Raw genomic sequence first — 22,150 nt, forward strand, 5'->3', positions numbered from 1 at the left:
GATAATAAACGGAGCAGAATTTATGAGATAACTGGAAACTTTTACTTGAACTTTTATGCAAACAGTCTTTACAAGTATACAGTGTCTCTCGAGGTAACCGGGATGCAGGTTCCTCACAGGTTTTGCTGGGATTTGTAGTAATGAGCTTTATGCATGCCACTGTGCTACTAATGATAAGATTTGAGTGGAATAGTAGTCACACAGGATTTGTAGGTTTGAGCTTTATAACTCACGGTTTTAGTGGCTGCTGGTTCTTTAGGCTTTGGCCTAGTTGCGATGAATGAAGATCTGCTGATTGTGCTGGCTTTGGATCCGGGAGATAAGAGAAAGAATTTAGTGGCTACAGCCCCTTATATACTAAGGGGGCTGGACTAAGCTCATTAGCCAGCAAACCTGTAGGTCCTGAACCCAGTGAACTCTGGGTACATCACATAACCCCTCAAGGACCAGGCCATTTTACGCCTTAGGACCAGAGCATTTTTTGCACATCTGACCACTGTCACTTTAAACATTAAATAACTGATGCTTTTAGTTATCATTCTGATTCAGAGATTGTTTTTTCGTGACATATTCTACTTTAAGATAGTGGTAAAATTTTGTGGTAACTTGCATCCTTTCTTGGTGAAAAATCCCAAAATTTGATGAAAAATTTGAAAATTGTGCATTTTTTTAACTTTGAAGCTCTCTGCTTCTCTGGATATTGCAAATAATTTTTTTTTACTTCACATTTCCAATATGTCCACTTTATGTTTGCATCATAAAATTGACAAGTTTTTACTTTTGGAAGACACCAGAGGGCTTCAAAGTTCAGCAGCAATTTTCCACAAAATTTTCAAACTCACTATTTTTCAGGGACCAGTTCAGGTTTGAAGTGGATTTGAAGGGTCTTCATATTAGAAATACCCCACAAATGACCCCATTATAAAAACTGCACCACCCAAAGTATTCAAAATGACATTTAGTAAGTGTTTTAACCCTTTAGGTGTTTCACAGGAATAGCAGCAAATTGAAGGAGAAAATTTACAATCTTCATTTTTTACACTTGCATGTTCTTGTAAACCCAATTTTTGAATTTTTATAAGGGGTAAAAGGAGAAAATGTATACTTCTATTTGTAGCCCAATTTCTCTCGAGTAAGCACATACCTCATATGTCTATGTAAATTGTTCGGCGGGCGCAGTAGAGGGCTCAGAAGCGAAGGAGCCACAAGGGGATTCTGGAGAGTACGTTTTTCAGAAATGGTTTTGGGGGGGCATGTTGCATTTAGGAAGCCCCTATGGTGCCAGAACAGCAAAAAAAAAAAAAACACATGGCATACCATTTTGGAAACTAGACCCCTTGGGGAACGTAACAAGGAATAAAGTGAGCCTTAATACCCCACAGGTGTTTCACGACTTTTGCATATGTAAAAAAAAAATTTTTTTTTTCACTAAAATGTGTGTTTCCCCCCAAATTTCACATTTTCTGCAAGTGTTAATAGCAGAAAATCCCCCTCAAAATTTGTAACCCCATCTCTTCTGAGTATGGGGGTACCCCATAAGTTGGCCTGAAGCGCACTACGGGCGAACTACAATGCTCAGAAGAGAAGGAGTGATATTTGGCTTTTTGAGAGCAAATTTTGCTCGGGGGGGGCATGTCGCATTTAGGAAGCCCCTATGGTGCCAGAACAGCAAAAAAACAAACAACATGGCATACCATTTTGGAAACTAGACCCCTTGAGGAACGTAACAAGGAATAAAGTGAGTCTTAATACCCCACAGGGGTTTCACGACTTTTGCATATGTAAAAAAAAATTAAAATTTGTTTTTCCCCCCAAATTTCAAATTTTTGCAAGGGTTAATAGCAGAAAATACCCCCCAAAATTTGTAACCCCATCTCTTCTGAGTATGGAGGTACCCCATAAGTTGACCTGAAGTGCACTATGGGCGAACTACAATGCTCAGAAGAGGAGGAGCTTTTGGAAAGAGAATTTGTTTGGAATGGAAGTCGGGGGCCATGTGCGTTTACAAAGCCCCCCGTGGTGCCAGAACAGGTGACCCCCGCCCCACATGTGACCCGATTTTGGAAATGACACCCCTCACAGAATTTAATAAGTGGTGCAGTGAGCATTTACACCCCACTGGCGTTTCACAGATCTTTAGAACAATGGGCTGTGCAAATGGAAAATTAAATTTTTCATTTTCACGGATCACTGTTCCAAAAATCTGTCAGACACCTGTGGGGCGAAAATGCTCACTGTACCCCTTATTACAGTACGTGAGGGGTGTAGTTTCCAAAATGGGATCACATGTGGGGGGGGGGGGTCCATTATTGTGGTACCATGGGGGCTTTGTAAACACAAGTGGCCTTCAATTCCGGACAAATTTTCTCTTCAAAATCCCAATGGCGCTCCTTCTCTTCTGAGCATTGTAGTGCACCCATAGAGCACTTTACATCCACATATCTGGTATGTTCTTACTCAGAAGAAATGGGGTTACAAATTTTGGGGGCTTTTTTTTATTTTCCCTTGTGAAAATGAACAATTTTCGGTGACACCAGCATTTTAGTGAAAAATAAATTTTTTTTTTCATTTTCCCATCCAACTTTAATGAAAATTTGTCAAACACCTGTGGGGTGTTCAGGCTCACTATACCCCTTGTTACGTTCCGAGAGGGGTGTCATTTCCAAAATGGGGTCACATGTGGGTATTTATTTTTTTGGGTTTATGTCAGAACCGCAAGCCCTGCAGGAGAGCCCTGTGGAGATAGAGGAACTCTAGCTTAGGGGACTTAACACAAGGGACAGGACAAGGTCCTGTTCTGGGACACCACAAACCCCCTTACTTAAGATAAGTCGTCCTCGACGTAGGTCCCCTAAGGTAGAGGGACGGAATGGCCATAGGGCCGGATGCAGTCCTGAGCATTAATACAAATATCCATATTCAGGCTGGTATGAAGAACAAATATAGAGTCTCTGCGCATTTAGGTAATGTCCATACATGCCCTAAAACTATACACTAACAGGATTGTTAGGGACTGACTCAGGAACAATATAACATAGATCCCTATTCCCAAACAGGATGAATAATCTAGGATGACCATATGTCTTATACCTTGGAGTATCTACATTTTATCTTATTTTATGACATTCTGCATTTACTGACTATGCATGACATTTAAGTATGGACTAGCTATAACATCCTCAACTATAGCTGAACATTTTATTGACATTAGACATTTAATGTATGTCTGACATTTAATCCTGACTGACATATAGACTTTTGACTGTCAATGTATAATGACGGTGTTGCTTCTACATACTATAATTAATCTCACAGTTTTTTTTTTCTTTTTGACATACATTAAATATCATACTACATATTATATACACTGGTTGCGTATTGGGTTGCCTGAGGCTTTCTGCCCACTGCCTTAGCTACTAGGGTCTATCGATACTACACACTTACCCCTAGAACTCTGGATCTAGATAACAATTCAGCATACTGTACCTTTCTGGATACGTGTATTGTTTAGTTAGCTACAGGAATACCTTCTGGCCAGGAAGAGCATCCTGAACATGTAAAGACAAGAGAACATATCCGTGCATGACATTTGTGCATAACAGCCGTACGTACTGATTTAGAACATGTTACATTCCCTAAGACTCATTTTGGTGTTTGTTTGTGAGAAATATTTTATAAGTTATATGTACTGGACTTCATGAATGTACACTAATGAAATTTATGTACTGTCCTGTGTGTACATTGGGTTTTATGAATGTAGTCAGTCTTGATACCTGATTGGTTTGTTTCCTTGTGTCGATGCTAGTGAAGGGTGGCATTTATTGTTACTCCCAGAGGAGCTGGGAGGGCACCTTTAAGTAACCACTATTACACCTGGAAGAAATGGGTACTTGTGTACAGGAATTTGATACTTCCATACAATAACACCACTTACATTTGTTTGACATTTTATGTCAGCAGACATTTTATTGATTGGAACACACAGGCTACATGATAGCAGCACAACACTTGATGTATTCAGGCAACATTTACCTGCTGTTTGGGTGCAACATTTAGTGCACCAAAAATATATTACTATGAGGTCATTTACATAAACAGTCACGTAAGGCTCTACAGTCCACCTACGTTATAGAGTCCTCAATAAAACACGGCTGTTGCCGAATGCCGGGTACAAACTTACTAGGATCTCCTCAGGCAAGGAGTCTCTCGGCCTGGGGCCGGGCACAAGCTTGGGAAGGTGGTTACGTTGCTGAACAGGTAAACTTCTTGGCATTAATGGCAGCGGCTAAGGCCACTGGAACTACAGTTGGTGCCGGTTGGTCTGGCCTCACCTCCTTGGGTGGAGTAGGCTGCGGCACTTCCATTGGTGCCTGTTGGTTACGCCACACCTCCTCAGGGGGAGTAGGCCTAGGCACATGTGTTGGTACCCGTTGCTTAGGCCTCACCTCCTCAAGGGGAGTAGGCCTGGGCACATCTTCTGTTAGAGATGCTGTAGAATGGGACCTTGGCATATACTTAGGATCCATGATGGACAATTGGTAAATTTTCTCTTCACAGGCTGTGTTAGGCAGCCTGATCGGCCGGATTCAGTGGGGATCTGCGTCCCAGTAGTCGGAAGGGAAGTATGTGAAGGGTATCTATGTTGGATTCTGGGGCCTTGTGACTGCTGCAGCCCCTTCACCCCGCAGCCTCTTGATTGGGGTGTACTCCATAATCTCCCTTCGCTCCAGGCAGTGATATCTTCTGGGCAGGTAGTCCCGCTGAACGGCCCTTCTATTGACCAATATGGTCCCCCCATGTCGGCAGTCCTGGAGGGTACCAAAGCCTCTAGCCTTGTCGAGCTTGACCACTATGACGCGTCGGCGCTCCAAGGGTGGCTCACCCTCTTGTGGGTAGTCCAGCATGCGGATATACAGAGCTTCTAACATTTTAGTGTCCCTCTTCTGCTCTGCCTGGACTTCATAACGGAGGCGTTTCTGCCCGTATCTCTCCCTATGCTAAGCCTTCATCTGCTCAATGATTCTGGCGACTTCGGCCTCCTTGCGGGCCCTTTTGGCCTCAGCTGGAGGGACTGGTGGATGGGACTTCCCTGGCTGGGGAAGGATGTGGTCCCACATATTCTGAATCAGTGCAGGTTCGTCGCCGAACACCCATTTTGGGAGAGGGGGTGATCACGGGCGTGCACTGGCCGGTGCTACTTGGGACAAGGGGACCTTTCTCTCTGGGCTGGAAGAAGAAGAGAAAGCTTCTTTTATATGAGGCTCCCACAAGATGGCCGCCAGCCGGAAGGACGTCAGCGGTGCAGCTCTGACTTCCTGTCCCCCGACAAACACAAGCAAAAGATAACAGTTTCACTTTGGCATAGGAACAGCTACATGATGTCCACGCCCAGGGGCGGGACATTTTGGTCGCTTTTCGGGTTCTGCCTTAACCCTTTCAGGTACGGTCTGCAGCGGAGAAAGTAGCATGGCTTCGTTCCTGATTTTACACATGGCCACAATACAGTTTTCTTCACCCCCCCCTTACTTTTTCTTGCGCCTCAGCTAAGCACAATTTCAGCAATAAAGTAGGGATCGCCCGATCTCAATTTTTTAGGGCCGATACCGATAATCTGTGGAGGTTAGGGCCGATAGCCGATAACTTATACCGATATTCCGGTATAAGTTATCGGCTATTTATCCCCCCGCGACACCGCTGCAGATATTTGATTTAAAGCGAGCGCTTTAAATCAATGAACTGCAGTGGCTTTTGCGGTGCCATAGGCCGCCGCCGCCACCTGCTTCTCTCCCCCTGCCTGTCCCGGGGTCCTCCTGAGTCCTATGACCGCCACCGCGACCCCCCCCCATCCCCGGTTTTATAATTACCTGTTCCCGGGGTCCACTCTACATCTGGCTCCGGTGGCACCCTTCTGAGCTGTCACTGTGCGCACTGATGGTGACGTTGCGTTACCTCACTCGTCATTGCGCACAGCGTAACGCAGGACGCAGCAGAAGCCAGAAGTAGCGTGGACCCCGGGAACAGGTAATTATAAAACCAGGGATGGGGGAGGCAATGGGGCCGGGGCAGTGCGGTGTGGGGGGCGGAGCATTATCGGATTATCAGCAAGGTAATTGCAGATACCGATAACGCCCAAAATCGTGAATATCGGCTGATATTCTCGGCCAAACCGATAATCAGTCGATCCCTACAATAAAGTCCCGTACACTTTTGGGCGCAATTTCAATCGCAACTTGCGATAATGCTGGACAGTTCATAAAACACATTCCTGCATAGGGGGAGCACTATGGCTCTTGCAATAATGGTATACACCCGTTTTTCGTTGCGAGTGGTCAGGGTAGCAAAGTTATCAATGGCACACACCCGTATGACACCCGTAGGACACCAAAAGCTATGTGGTGTCTGGGGTGTTGAAATGGTTAATGAAGGGTCTGGTGGTGTTAACCCTTACTTGTCGTGATGCCAAGGTGCGGTTTGCTTAGTAGTGTAGGTCCTGCCGCCAACCGGCCCACAAACGGCAGGGATAATAAATGGAATGTCCACAGCAGAATTTACGAGATAATTGAAAACTTTTAATTGAACTTTTATGCAAACAGTCTTTACAAGTATACAGTGTCTCTCGAGGTAACCGGGATGCAGGTTCCTCACAGGCTTTGCTGTGATTTGTAGTAATGAGCTTTATGCAGGCCACCGTGCTGCTAATGATAAGATTTGAGTGGAATATCATCACACAGGGTTTGTAGGTTTGAGCTTTATAACTCACGGTTTAACTGGCTGCTGGTTCTTTAGGCTTTGGCCTAGTTGCGATGAATGAAGATCTGCTGATTGTGCTGGCTTTGGATCCGGGAGATAAGAGAAAGAATTTAGCGGCTACAGCCCCTTATATACTAAGGGGGCTGGACTAAGCTCATTGGCCAGCAAACCTGTAGGTCCTGAACCCAGTAAACTCTGGGTACTTCACATGACCCAGGAAGGTCCTTAAACCTCCGTACATTCACAACTGTAGATCACATGACCTGGAAAGGTCCTATACATTTATTTTACCTATACATTAAATATTATACATATAAACACAATTATATGAGGCGACCAAGGGGCAAGTCCTGTGGAGATGAAAGAACTCTAGCTGAGGGGACTTAGTACAAGGGACAGGACAAGGTCCTGTACCGGGACACCACAGATGCCAGAAGGACCAAGATGAGACGTCAGGAGACAAAATATTTGAATTGTATAAAAAGGCAAAGATCTGGGATTTTCCAGTATGAGAGCGAGAGGGCAGCATAAATGAACTTTGGCCAAGAAAGAAGAAATGGATGCAAAATATGCTAATATATACAGAGATAAAGCTCAAATAACCAATCAAAATGTAACATGATGATTTTGATGTCATAACTAAACCTCCATTTTTTGTCAAATGTAAAAACAATGTACTTCCGTGTAATTAAACAGAACTCCTTTGGGGCAGCTGCTTAGAGAGTATGCTGAGAAGGAAGGAGATATGATACCAACATTCTGTCTGGTGTGTATTCCTTGTGCCGGCAATCAGCAGTATACAGCGCCCGTCACTCACATTTTAATGCCTCATCTCAGGCCATCCTTGACAGTACGATTGCGGGTTGCCGTTGGTTGCTATGTCAGCAGAAGGCCAGCTGATGGCCTCCTGTCTGCCAGCTACGGAATAAAAAAAGATCAAAAAGTTAGAATGTTGCAAAATTCTACGAATAAAAAGTACAGCTTGTCCCGCAAAAAAAAAAAATAAGCTGTCACTCAATGGCGTCGGACTAAAAATAAAAAAGTTACAGCTGTCGGAAAATCATAACACAAAAAAGGGAAAAAATTTGCTCAGAACAAGAACATAGAAAGCGACATGAAATGGGTATCGCCATAATTGTAGTGACCCACGGAATAAATCTAACATCACTTTTACCACACAGTGTAAACGTTATTCACAATATTTTAAAAGTTTTTCACCAAAAATGCAACATGTGTCAGCAAAAATGCCCCACTAATATAAAGTACAACATGTAACGAAAAAACTCTCAGAATCGCTCCGCTCAAAAAAAGCGTTCTGATGTTATTAGCATTTAAAGAGAATGTGTCACCAAATGTGATTATTTTTTTAGAGGTTAAATAATTTTTTCACAATAATTTTTGGAAATATTTAAAACAACATTTTACTTGTCACAAAATATGAAAAATTAAGTAACTTGTCATATCTCCCACTATTGACCAGCAGAGGGAGCTAACATGAGGAATCTGGGTGAAAGCAAGAAACTTGTGTGGCTGTTGTAAATTAGACCTCGCCCGTCTACCTTCCTCTTCTGTCTATGTGCAAAAGGAGAGGGGGGGGGGGGAGGGAGTTTTTTAGTTTTTTCAATTCCACTGTCACCATTTTGTTGGTGTCTGAAGAGTGGTAAAGAACAGACTAGATGTCTCTTGATAGGTCACTGCTCCTCCCCCTTTCATTTCACCTGCCCTGTGCTATGCACATGTGCAGTAAGCAGTCCATGCGCCATAAAGCAACTGTGTAGGTGTTGTGAATTGACACACCACAAGGAGGCTACAGTAATGGCAGCCCCCAGTACACACTTTATTAATAAATAACATTAAAACTACATTGTCCTAAACCTAAATATGTAAATGAAATGCTTTATCTTGAAAGAACAATTTTATTTATAAAAAATAAAAAAAACTTAAAATGGTGACACATTCCCCTTAAAGGGTAGCTCCCACCAACCTATTTTTTTTTTTTTTGCTAGCCCGGTCCCCCCCGCTACGGCACTAGCCCGTTCACTCCTCCCCCCCAACCCCCCCGCCCCGCATACCCCGTTCCCTCATTACACTTGCAGTTACTGCAGAGTCCAGCAGCGGGCGTGCAGGGACATTGGCGGCAACGAGGCGGCGGTGATGTGCGGGAGGAGTGGCCGGGGAGCCAATGCGCTCGCTCCCTCCTGTATGATTGACAGGCAGGGAGCGAGTGCAGCCTAACGGAAAAAGGACTGATTACCACTCCAAAATCAGTCCTTTTTCAGTGGCCGGTTTTTAAATGTAAATTAAACCTTTTTAATGAAAAAAAATAAAATAAAAGTATATGAGAGATATGTTGTAGTACATAAGTAGTACAACATATCAAAAAATAAAGTTGTGACAGTGCCCATTTAAAGAGACACGTGACAAATAAATAAAAAAAAGCCTAGTCATTAAAGGTAGAAAATGCATCTGTCCTTAGAGGGGTACTCCACTGGCCAGTGAGGAACTAAGTGTTCCGAACGCTATTTTTGCACTGCGGGGGTCAGCCACGCCCCCTCGTGATGTCACGGCCACGCCCCTTCAATGCAAGTCTATGGGAGGGGGCAGGACAGCAGTGCCCCCTGAGGACTGGAGAACCATCACATACAATCATGGCGGTACGTGGGACAGCGGCGCCCCCTGAGGACTGGAGATCCATCACATACAATCATGGCGGTACGTGGGACAGCAGCGCCCCCTGAGGACTGGAGAACCATCACATACAATCATGGCGGTACGTGGGACAGCAGTGCCCCCTGAGGACTGGAGAACCATCACATACAATCATGGCGGTACGTGGGACAGCGGGGCCCCCTGAGGACTGGAGATCCATCACATACAATCATGGCGGTACGTGGGACAGCAGCGCCCCCTGAGGACTGGAGAACCATCACACAACAATCCTGGCGGTACGTGGGACAGCGGCGCCTCCTGAGGACTGGAGAACCATCACATACAATCATGGCGGTACGTGGGACAGCGGCGCCCCTGAGGACTGGAGATCCATCACATACAATCATGGCGGTACGTGGGACAGCAGCGCCCCCTGAGGACCGGAGAACCCTAACATACAATCATGGCGGTACGTGGGACAGCAGTGCCCCTGAGGACTGGAGATCCATCACACAACAATCCTGGCGGTACGTGGGACAGCGGCGCCTCCTGAGGACTGGAGAACCATCACATACAATCATGGCGGTACGTGGGACAGCGGCGCCCCCTGAGGACTGGAGAACCATCACATACAATCATGGCGGTACGTGGGACAGCAGCGCCCCCTAAGGACTGGAGAACCATCACATACAATCATGGCGGTACGTGGGACACCGGCGCCCCCTGAGGACTGGAGATCCATCACATACGTTTATGGCGGTACGTGGGACAGCGGCGCCCCCTGAGGACTGGAGATCCATCACATACGTTTATGGCGGTACGTGGGACAGCGGCGCCCCCTGAGGACTGGAGAACCATCACATACAATCATAGGGTAGTGGCAGCACCAGTACCTCCGCCCCCTCATGTGACATCATGAAAGGTCCTTTAACCACGATTTATACGCTGCACACCTTAGCCCCGCCTCCTCATGTGACATCATGAAAGGTCCTTTATCCACTATTATCTGCATAGCTTAGCCCCTCCTCCTCATGTGACATCACGAAAGGTCCTTTATCCACTGTTTATCATCTGCACAGTTTAGCCCCTCCTCCTCATGTGACATCATGAAAGGTCCTTTATCCCCTATTTATCCTCCGCACAGCTGGGCCCCTCCTCCTCATGTGACATCATGAAAGGTCCTTTATCCCCTATTTATCCTCCGCACAGCTGGGCCCCTCCTCCTCATGTGACATCATGAAAGGTCCTTTATCCACTATTTATCCTCCGCACAGCTGGGCCCCTCCTCCTCATGTGACATCATGAAAGGTCCTTTATCCACTATTTATCCTCTGCACAGCTAGGCCCCTCCTCCTCATGTGACATCATGAAAGGTCCTTTATCCACTATTTATCCTCTGCACAGCTAGGCCCCTCCTCCTCATGTGACATCATGAAAGGTCCTTTATCCACTATTTATCCTCTGCACAGCTAGGCCCCTCCTCCTCATGTGACATCATGAAAGGTCCTTTATCCACTATTTATCCTCTGCACAGCTAGGCCCCTCCTCCTCATGTGACATCATGAAAGGTCCGTTATCCACTATTTATCCTCTGCACGGCTGGGCCCCTCCTCCTCAAGTGACATCATGAAAGGTCCTTTATCCACTATTTATCCTCCGCACAGCTGGGCCCCTCCTCCTCAAGTGACATCATGAAAGGTCCTTTATCCACTATTTATCCTCCGCACAGCTGGGCCCCTCCTCCTCATGTGACTGAACCACATGGTCATCAGACATCGGCAGTTGTCACAGCTGAGCTCCACCCTGTCATGTGACTGGTCACATGATGGTGACATCATCTCAGGTCCTTCAGCCTCTAGGATTGCAGTCCTGGCGGGGTAAGTATCTGCTGACCATTGTATTATGATGTTCTGCAGCAGCTGGAGTGCAGGGTTACTTAGTGCTGCAGCTGCTGAAGAACCTCTTTTTTTTAAATAGGGGAGGGGCTTTGTGTGGAGTAGAGATGAGCAGCTGCTGCGCCGCTGATCTCCATATTACCATTAGGTTCTGATATCACAATTCATCCGTATCTCCCAACTCTAACTGAGAGCAAAGATAGAAACATATATCTATGTATACTGCCCGTCACCCAGCTCTACGTACCGCCCGTCACCCAGCTCTACATACCGCCCGTCACCCAGCTCTACGTACCGCCCGTCACCCAGCTCTACGTACCGCCCGTCACCCAGCTCTACGTACCGCCCGTCACCCAGCTCTACGTACCGCCCGTCACCCAGCTCTACGTACCGCCCGTCACCCAGCTCTACGTACCGCCCGTCACCCAGCTCTACGTACCGCCCGTCACCCAGCTCTACGTACCGCCCGTCACCCAGCTCTACGTACCGCCCGTCACCCAGCTCTACGTACCGCCCGTCACCCAGCTCTACGTACCGCCCGTCACCCAGCTCTACGTACCGCCCGTCACCCAGCTCTACGTACCGCCCGTCACCCAGCTCTACGTACCGCCCGTCACCCAGCTCTACGTACCGCCCGTCACCCAGCTCTACGTACCGCCCGTCACCCAGCTCTACGTACCGCCCCTCACCCAGCTCTACGTACCGCCCGTCACCCAGCTCTACGTACCGCCCGTCACCCAGCTCTACGTACCGCCCCTCACCCAGCTCTACGTACCGCCCCTCACCCAGCTCTACGTACCGCCCCTCACCCAGCTCTACGTACCGCCCCTCACCCAGCTCTACGTACCGCCCCTCACCCAGCTCTACGTACCGCCCCTCACCCAGCTCTACGTACCGCCCCTCACCCAGCTCTACGTACCGCCCCTCACCCAGCTCTACGTACCGCCCCTCACCCAGCTCTACGTACCGCCCCTCACCCAGCTCTACGTACCGCCCCTCACCCAGCTCTACGTACCGCCCCTCACCCAGCTCTACGTACCGCCCGTCACCCAGCTCTACGTACCGCCCGTCACCCAGCTCTACGTACCGCCCGTCACCCAGCTCTACGTACCGCCCGTCACCCAGCTCTACGTACCGCCCGTCACCCAGCTCTACGTACCGCCCGTCACCCAGCTCTACGTACCGCCCGTCACCCAGCTCTACGTACCGCCCGTCACCCAGCTCTACGTACCGCCCGTCACCCAGCTCTACGTACCGCCCGTCACCCAGCTCTACGTACCGCCCGTCACCCAGCTCTACGTACCGCCCGTCACCCAGCTCTACGTACCGCCCGTCACCCAGCTCTACGTACCGCCCGTCACCCAGCTCTACGTACCGCCCGTCACCCAGCTCTACGTACCGCCCGTCACCCAGCTCTACGTACCGCCCGTCACCCAGCTCTACGTACCGCCCGTCACCCAGCTCTACGTACCGCCCGTCACCCAGCTCTACGTACCGCCCGTCACCCAGCTCTACGTACCGCCCGTCACCCAGCTCTACGTACCGCCCGTCACCCAGCTCTACGTACCGCCCGTCACCCAGCTCTACGTACCGCCCGTCACCCAGCTCTACGTACCGCCCGTCACCCAGCTCTACGTACCGCCCGTCACCCAGCTCTACGTACCGCCCGTCACCCAGCTCTACGTACCGCCCGTCACCCAGCTCTACGTACCGCCCGTCACCCAGCTCTACGTACCGCCCCTCACCCAGCTCTACGTACCGCCCCTCACCCAGCTCTACGTACCGCCCCTCACCCAGCTCTACGTACCGCCCCTCACCCAGCTCTACGTACCGCCCCTCAGCCAGCTCTACGTACCGCCCCTCAGCCAGCTCTACGTACCGCCCCTCAGCCAGCTCTACGTACCGCCCCTCAGCCAGCTCTACGTACCGCCCCTCAGCCAGCTCTAGGTACCGCCCCTCAGCCAGCTCTAGGTACCGCCCCTCAGCCAGCTCTAGGTACCGCCCCTCAGCCAGCTCTAGGTACCGCCCCTCAGCCAGCTCTAGGTACCGCCCCTCAGCCAGCTCTAGGTACCGCCCCTCAGCCAGCTCTAGGTACCGCCCCTCAGCCAGCTCTAGGTACCGCCCCTCAGCCAGCTCTAGGTACCGCCCCTCAGCCAGCTCTAGGTACCGCCCCTCAGCCAGCTCTAGGTACCGCCCCTCAGCCAGCTCTAGGTACCGCCCCTCAGCCAGCTCTAGGTACCGCCCCTCAGCCAGCTCTAGGTACCGCCCCTCAGCCAGCTCTAGGTACCGCCCCTCAGCCAGCTCTAGGTACCGCCCCTCAGCCAGCTCTAGGTACCGCCCCTCAGCCAGCTCTAGGTACCGCCCCTCAGCCAGCTCTAGGTACCGCCCCTCAGCCAGCTCTAGGTACCGCCCCTCAGCCAGCTCTAGGTACCGCCCCTCAGCCAGCTCTAGGTACCGCCCCTCAGCCAGCTCTAGGTACCGCCCCTCAGCCAGCTCTAGGTACCGCCCCTCAGCCAGCTCTAGGTACCGCCCCAAAGCACAAATAAAATATAGAAAACTTAATTTTTTAAGTAAACATTACCGACAGCAAACATTACCTTTAATGAGAGTGCCCCTTTAAATAGAAAACAAACAGAATGGGCAAATCATATTTCCGAAAAAACATTACCAAAACAAAAACAATGAACTACAAATACCTCTCATACCGCCGCGTATACGGGAAAATAAAATGCCCCTCATACCCCCACATATACGGGAAAATATAATGCCTCTCTTACCTCCACATATATGGGAAAATAAAATGTTTCTCATACCGCCGCATATACGGAAAAATAAAATGCCCCTCATACCACCGCGTATACCGGAAAATAAAATGGCCTTCATACCCCCACATATACGGGAAAATATAATGCCTCTCATACCGCCACATATATGGGAATATAAAATGCCCCTCATACCGCCGCGTATACCGGAAAATAAAATGCCTCTCATACCGCCACTTATACGGAAAAATATAATGCCCCTCATACCGCCATATATATATATAAGGGAAAATAAAATTCCTCTCATACCGCCGCATATACTGTAAAATAAAATGCCTCTCATACCGCCACATATACAGGAAAATAAAATGCCTCTCATACCGCCGCATATACGGAAAAATATAATGCCCCTCATACCGCCATATATAAGGGAAAATAAAATGCCCCTTATACCGCCGCGTATACTGGAAAATAAAATGCCTCTCATACCGCCACATATACTGGAAAATAAAATGCCTCTCATACCGCCGCATATACGGGAAAATAAAATGCCCCTCATACCGCCGCATATACGGGAAAATAAAATGCCTCTCATACCGCCACGTGTACTGGAAAATAAATTGCCCCTCATACCGCCGCATATACGAGAAAATAAAATGCCTCTCATACCCCCACATATACGGGAAAATATAATGCCTCTCATACCGCCACATATATGGGAAAATAAAATGCCCCTCATACCGCCGCATATACTGTAAAATAAAATGCCTCTTATACCGCCACATATACAGGAAAATAAAATGCCTCTCATACCGCCGCATACACGGAAAAATATAATGCCCCTCATACCGCCATATATAAGGGAAAATAAAATGCCCCTTATACCGCCGCGTATACCGGAAAATAAAATGCCTCTCATACCGCCACATATACTGGAAAATAAAATGCCTCTCATACCGCCGCATATACGGGAAAATAAAATTCCCCTCATACCGCCGCATATACGGGAAAATAAAATGCCTCTCATACCGCCGCATATACGAGAAAATAAAATGCCTCTCATACCGCCACATATATGGGAAAATAAAATGCCCCTCATACCGCCGCGTATACCGGAAAATAAAATGCCTCTCATACCGCCGCATATACTGTAAAATAAAATGCCTCTCATACCGCCGCATATAAAGGAAAATAAAATGCCTCTCATACCGCCGCATATACAGAAAAATATAATGCCCCTCATACCGCCATATATAAGGGAATATAAAATGCCCCTTATACCGCCGCGTATACCGGAAAATAAAATGCCTCTCATACCGCCACGTATACTGGAAAATAAAATGCCCCTCATACCGCCGCGTATACGGGAAAATAAAATGCCTCTCATACCGCCGCATATACGAGAAAATAAAATGCCTCTCATACCGCCGCATATACGAGAAAATAAAATGCCCCTTATACCGCCGCATATACGAGAAAATAAAATGCCTCTCATACCGCCACGTATAAGGGAAAATAAAATGCCTCTCATACCGCCGCGTATACGGGAAAATAAAATGCCCCTCATAACGCCACCTATACGGGAAAATAAAATGCCTCTCATACCGCCGCGTATACGGGAAAATATTATGCCCCTCATACCGCCGCGTATACGGAAAATGCCCCTCATACTGCCGCATATAGGGGAAAATATAATGCCTCTCATACCGCCACATATACAGGAAAATAAAATGTCCCTCATACCGCCGCATATAGTGGAAAATAAAATGCCCCTCATACCGCCACATATATGGGAAAATAAAATGCCCCTCATACCGCCACATATATGGGAAAATAAAATGCCCCTCATACCGCCACATATAGGGGAGAATATAATGCCCCTCATACCGCTGCATATAGGGGAAAATAAAATGCCTCTCATATACGCGTATACGACATCACGCTGGGTTACGTGCATTGTCCTGGCTTCATAGACTTGTATGGGGCCCGATCCCGTCCCCTCAGTCCCTCGTACTGTCTGTTTCCTCCTCCCAAGGTGTCTGGCAGCGGTGGTCTCTGTAGTACGGCCTGGATAATAACGTATACACCCTGCCCTATTATCATCCATCGTACCGCCCCCCAGGACACCCTCCAGCCTGATTAGGGGTCTCCTGCGGTTATCATTGGGGGGTCTCCTGCGGTTATCATTGGGGGGTCTCCTGCGGTTATCATTGGGGGGTCTCCTGCGGTTATCATTGGGGGGTCTCCTGCGGTTATCATTGGGGGGTCTCTCTTCTGTTCTTTATCCCGTCACAAAAATTATTACAGTGGAAAATTGTGATAAATTCATGAGGTTGGTGATTGCCTCAGCGGTGCCCCCCCCTACGATGCCCAATCACATGGGACCAGGCCTGTGATAAATACCACTATACAGCGCTCTGCAGACGGGACCAGGGCCGGTTGGTGTGGAGTGCCTAATAATTCCTTCCTCATGTCCAAAACAAGTCTAAAAATACTACATATAAATATTCTATAAATATACGCGGATCTCTTCATTTTTGTGCCACACTTAGGTCTTCTCCACAACCGCCACGCTGAGGATGGACGAAAATGAGAAGAACAGAAGAATATTAAACCTCACACTGGAGATCATCTACCTGCTGACCGGAGAGGTGAGGGATTGTGGGAAATGGTCACATGACCTCTTATCTCTAGGGATAATACAGGACATGACCGGAGAGGTGAGGGATTGTGGGAAATGGTCACATGACCTCTTATCTCTAGGGATAATACAGGACATGACCGGAGAGGTGAGGGATTGTGGGAAATGGTCACATGACCTCTTATCTCTAGGGATAATACAGGACATGACCGGAGAGGTGAGGGATTGTGGGAAATGGTCACATGACCTCTTATCTCTAGGGATAATACAGGACATGACCGGAGAGGTGAGGGATTGTGGGAAATGGTCACATGACCTCTTATCTCTAGGGATAATACAGGACATGACCGGAGAGGTGAGGGATTGTGGGAAATGGTCACATGACCTCTTATCTCTAGGGATAATACAGGACATGACCGGAGAGGTGAGGGATTGTGGGAAATGGTCACATGACCTCTTATTTCTAGGGATAATACAGGACATGACCGGAGAGGTGAGGGATTGTGGGAAATGGTCACATGACCTCTTATCTCTAGGGATAATACAGGACATGACCGGAGAGGTGAGGGATTGTGGGAAATGGTCACATGACCTCTTATCTCTAGGGATAATACAGGACATGACCGGAGAGGTGAGGGATTGTGGGAAATGGTCACATGACCTCTTATCTCTAGGGATAATACAGGACATGACCGGAGAGGTGAGGGATTGTGGGAAATGGTCACATGACCTCTTATCTCTAGGGATAATACAGGACATGACCGGAGAGGTGAGGGATTGTGGGAAATGGTCACATGACCTCTTATCTCTAGGGATAATACAGGACATGACCGGAGAGGTGAGGGATTGTGGGAAATGGTCACATGACCTCTTATCTCTAGGGATAATACAGGACATGACCGGAGAGGTGAGGGGTCTGTATATAGGGATATTTATCGGGGTCTCTCCATACTCAGGATTACACAGTAGTGAAGAAGACATCTGGAGAGTGTGTGGCCCCCAGCAGGTCAGGAGGATGGAGCAGGGCCCGGGGCCCCATCACGGAGCCTCCACCTCCCTCACTGATACCTGAGAGGAACAATGAGCAGAAGATCCTAGAACTCACCCACAAGATGATGGAGCTGCTGACTGGAGAGGTGAGCGCTGCTGGGAATGCTGGGACAGGTCTGGGTGTCAGGTGACTACAGGTTCCTGTAAGATGTCACCTCTTTTTGTGCAGGACAGGGATTGTTTCGGAGGTCAGGAGCTTCTGCCCCCGGAGGTTATAATGAAACCTCTCCTGCCCCTCACATCCCCGGGTAAGAGACAAGCACGGGTCATAGGTCAGGTGTGAGGTCACCTGGATGTAGACACCAGTCCTGACCGCTATATTTGTCTCCAGCAGATAAGTCCTTGAGGACGTCCACACCCGACAGGTGTCCCAACCCTTATTATATGGAAGACTGTGAAATAAAGACTAAGAGCGTCCCGCATCGCGATGGAGCCAAAGTAGATCTACGCTTTATGATCTGTAGAGAGCGGATCCTCTAATCTGATTGGACAATATTCATTGTATTTTCTGTCCTGTTATAGGAAAACGACCTCTTCATCATTAAAGTGGAAGCTGTAGAGGAAGACGAGTTGTATATGAATGGTGGACGACAGTGCAAGATGGAGAGCGTGACTACAGAGATCAGCCTGGGTGAGAGCGTGACTACAGAGATCAGCCTGGGTGAGAGCGTGACTACAGATATCGGCCTAGAGAAGAGACTACAGATATCGGCCTAGAGAAGAGACTACAGATATCGGTCTAGATAAGAGACTACAGATATCGGCCTAGATAAGAGACTACAGATATCAGCCTAGAGAAAAGAATACAGATATCAGCCTAGATAAGAGACTACAGATATCGGTCTAGAGAAGAGACTACAGATATCAGTCTAGAGAAGAGACTACAGATATCAGCCTAGATAAGAGACTACAGATATCAGCCTAGATAAGAGACTACAGATATCAGCCTAGATAAGAGACTACAGATATCGGCCTAGAGAAGAGACTACAGATATCGGTCTAGATAAGAGACTACAGATATCAGCCTAGATAAGAGACTACAGATATCAGTCTAGATAAGAGACTACAGATATCGGTCTAGAGAAGAGACTACAGATATCAGTCTAGAGAAGAGACTACAGATATCAGCCTAGATAAGAGACTACAGATATCAGCCTAGAGAAAAGACTACAGATATCAGCCTAGATAAGAGACTACAGATATCAGCCTAGAGAAAAGACTACAGATATCAGTCTAGAGAAGAGACTACAGATATCAGTCTAGAGAAGAGACTACAGATATCGGCCTAGAGAAGAGACTACAGATATCAGTCTAGAGAAGAGATTACAGATGTCAGTCTAGAGAAGAGACTACAGATATCAGCCTAGATAAGAGACTACAGATATCGGTCTAGAGAAGAGACTACAGATATCGGCCTAGAGAAGAGACTACAGATATCAGCATAGATAAGAGACTACAGATATCGGTCTAGAGAAGAGACTACAGATATCGGTCTAGAGAAGAGACTACAGATATCAGCCTAGATAAGAGACTACAGATATCAGCCTAGAGAAAAGAATACAGATATCAGCCTAGATAAGAGACTACAGATATCAGCCTAGAGAAAAGAATACAGATATCAGCCTAGATAAGAGACTACAGATATCAGTCTAGATAGAAGACTACAGATATCAGCCTAGATAAGAGACTACAGATATCAGTCTAGATAGAAGACTACAGATATCAGTCTAGATAAGAGACTACATATATCGGTCTAGAGAAGAGACTACAGATATCAGTCTAGAGAAGAGACTACAGATATCAGCCTAGATAAGAGACTACAGATATCAGCCTAGAGAAAAGAATACAGATATCAGCCTAGATAAGAGACTACAGATATCAGTCTAGATAGAAGACTACAGATATCAGTCTAGATAAGAGACTACAGATATCGGTCTAGAGAAGAGACTACAGATATCAGCCTGGGTGAGAGCGTGACTACAGATATCAGCCTAGATAAGAGACTACAGATATCAGCCTAGATAAGAGACTACAGATATCGGTCTAGAGAAGAGACTACAGATATCGGCCTAGAGAAGAGACTACAGATATCAGCATAGATAAGAGACTACAGATATCGGTCTAGAGAAGAGACTACAGATATCGGTCTAGATAAGAGACTACAGATATCGGCCTAGAAAAGAGACTACAGATATCAGTCTAGATAGAAGACTACAGATATCAGTCTAGATAAGAGACTACAGATATCAGTCTAGATAAGAGACTACAGATAACAGTCTAGATAAGAGACTACAGATATCAGCCTAGATAAGAGACTACAGATATCGGTCTAGATAAGAGACTACAGATATCAGTCTAGATAAGAGACTACAGATATCAGCCTAGATAAGAGACTACAGATATCGGTCTAGATAAGAGACTACAGATGTCGGTCTAGAGAAGAGACTACAGATATCGGTCTAGAGAAGAGATTACAGATGTCAGTCTAGAGAAGAGACTACAGATATCGGTCTAGATAAGAGATTACAGATGTCAGTCTAGAGAAGAGACTACAGATATCGGTCTAGAGAAGAGACTACAGATATCAGTCTAGATAAGAGACTACAGATATCAGTCTAGATAAGAGACTACAGATATCAGTCTAGATAAGAGACTACAGATATCAGTCTAGATAAGAGACTACAGATATCAGTCTAGATAAGAGACTACAGATATCAGTCTAGATAAGAGACTACAGATATCAGCGGCCCGCCTGTGATCAGAAATCCTATCCTCTATCCTATGAATGTCTAGAGGCGGCGTACCCCTTTAAACACTTCACTCCACCCCTTCGTTCTCCTTTTCCGCTCGTTTTCTATAACAACAAACACTTAGAAATCTTCTCGTATTTGATCTGTATGAGATAAATAAAAGAAATTCCATCTTTATTTCCAGAAGAACGAAGCAGCGAGAGCTCGAGCGGACACCTCGTGACTCCAGATTCAGAAGACGATCCGATCCCGCTCGACGCCACGGAAACAAAACTCTATAACCCCAAAATCCTTCCGGAACTTTCCAGTCGAGATCTTTCTTCTGACTTCTCTGAGGAGCCTCCTGATAAACGCCCGAAAAAGAGTAAAAGCCATAAAAGGCTGGAAATCCTTCCGAGCTGCCGATGTGGGAGGTTCTCCTCGTTTTCCTGCTCCAGTTGCGGCACGCAGGGAACAACCATCACACACCAGGAAATCAGAAAGAAAAAGCGTTCGTTTTCATGTAACGTGTGCAACAAAACTTACACTCATAAATCACATCTTGTACAGCATCAGAGAGTCCACACGGGTGAGAAGCCATATCCGTGCGATGCATGCGATAAATGTTTTTCACGGAAATCGCACCTGGTGGAACATCAGAGAACTCACACAGGGAAGAAGCCTTTTTCATGTTCAGAGTGTGGGAAATGTTTTAGCAAGAAGTCGAACCTGATTCAGCACAAGAGAAGTCACACAGGAGAGAAACCCTTCTCGTGTGCAGAATGTGGGAGATGTTTCACGGTGAAAGGAAACTTGGAGAGGCACCAGAGGACTCACAGAGACGAGAGGTTGTTTTCATGCTCTGAGTGCGGAAAGTTCTTTTCCCAGAAATCGCATCTTCTTGAGCATCAAAGAATTCACACAGGGGAGAAGCCATATGCGTGTGAGGAGTGTGGGAAATGTTTTAATGAGAAATCAGATCTTGTGAAGCATCAAAGAATTCACACAGTGGGGGAGCAGGACTTCCAGCTTCCCTCTGATGGGATCTGCTCCCATCCGTTGCAGTAAATCCGTGGTCCTCACAGGGACTTGTAATGCGGAGGGAGGACTACACCTAAACATTTCATCGGATTTGCCAGCGATGCAACAAATTCTTGCACCCGTTATATAAAATATGCAGTTATTGCCCCTCCCCCTTTACTTGTCCCCAGGACGGCATATATAACATGGTATCATGCTTTCAGTTTCCGTACAGGAAGTGATTGGTAAATGTTCATATTATGTCTCATGTATTTTTATACTTATAATATATATTTAATTTGTATTTTGAGGTCATGATATCCAAGTATTGAAGGAGAAATACCAAAAGATTCCCAATATATGTATTTCACAGAGCTGGTTGGTGGGTGGACTATGGGTGGTCCTTCCATTCACAGTGCAGGTTGGTGGGTGGACTATGGGTGGTCCTTCCATTCACAGAGCAGGTTGGTGGGTGGACTATGGGTGGTCCTTCCATTCACAGAGCTGGTTGGTGGGTGGACTATGGGTGGTCCTTCAGTTCACAGAGCTGGTTGATGGGTGGACTATGGGTGGTCCTTCCATTCACAGTGCAGGTTGGTGGGTGGACTATGGGTGGTCCTTCCATTCACAGAGCAGGTTGGTGGGTGGACTATG

General features: G+C 47.3%; 2 protein-coding genes across 6 annotated transcripts in view; one reads left to right on the forward strand and one right to left on the reverse strand.

Annotated features, from left to right (window-relative positions):
* LOC130319810 (gastrula zinc finger protein XlCGF26.1-like) overlaps window positions 1-22,150 on the reverse strand; it is a 148,582-nt gene that overhangs the window by 42,351 nt on the left and 84,081 nt on the right. The gene's annotated exons all lie outside the window — the stretch shown is intronic.
* Window positions 11,040-22,136, forward strand: LOC130319817 (oocyte zinc finger protein XlCOF7.1-like). 5 transcript variants are annotated; one of them, XM_056552995.1, is made up of 7 exons: window positions 11,040-11,276; window positions 16,609-16,707; window positions 17,654-17,833; window positions 17,917-17,995; window positions 18,079-18,185; window positions 18,270-18,408; window positions 20,685-22,136. In XM_056552995.1, exons 2-7 carry the CDS (start codon window positions 16,636-16,638, stop codon window positions 21,542-21,544), a joined length of 1,437 nt encoding a protein of 478 aa, XP_056408970.1. In that variant the 5' UTR covers window positions 11,040-11,276; window positions 16,609-16,635; the 3' UTR covers window positions 21,545-22,136. The 5 variants fall into 5 exon arrangements, with proteins under 5 accessions (XP_056408970.1, XP_056408972.1, XP_056408968.1 ...); XM_056552997.1 differs by having other exon boundaries at window positions 11,041-11,276; window positions 18,270-18,378; window positions 20,685-22,134; XM_056552993.1 differs by having other exon boundaries at window positions 11,042-11,276; window positions 20,682-22,132.

The sequence above is a fragment of the Hyla sarda genome, unplaced genomic scaffold, assembly GCF_029499605.1.
Source record: "Hyla sarda isolate aHylSar1 unplaced genomic scaffold, aHylSar1.hap1 scaffold_217, whole genome shotgun sequence".
Lineage (NCBI taxonomy): Eukaryota > Metazoa > Chordata > Amphibia > Anura > Hylidae > Hyla > Hyla sarda.

Excerpts from the sequence above, each read along its gene's own strand:
- LOC130319817 (XM_056552993.1), top strand. The coding sequence starts at position 16,636 with ATGGACGAAAATGAGAAGAACAGAAGAATATTAAACCTCACACTGGAG. Across the intron at positions 17,834-17,916 it reads TGGAGCTGCTGACTGGAGAG|GACAGGGATTGTTTCGGAGG; the intron begins GTGAGCGCTGCT and ends CTTTTTGTGCAG. Across the intron at positions 18,409-20,681 it reads GACTACAGAGATCAGCCTGG|AAGAACGAAGCAGCGAGAGC; the intron begins GTGAGAGCGTGA and ends CTTTATTTCCAG.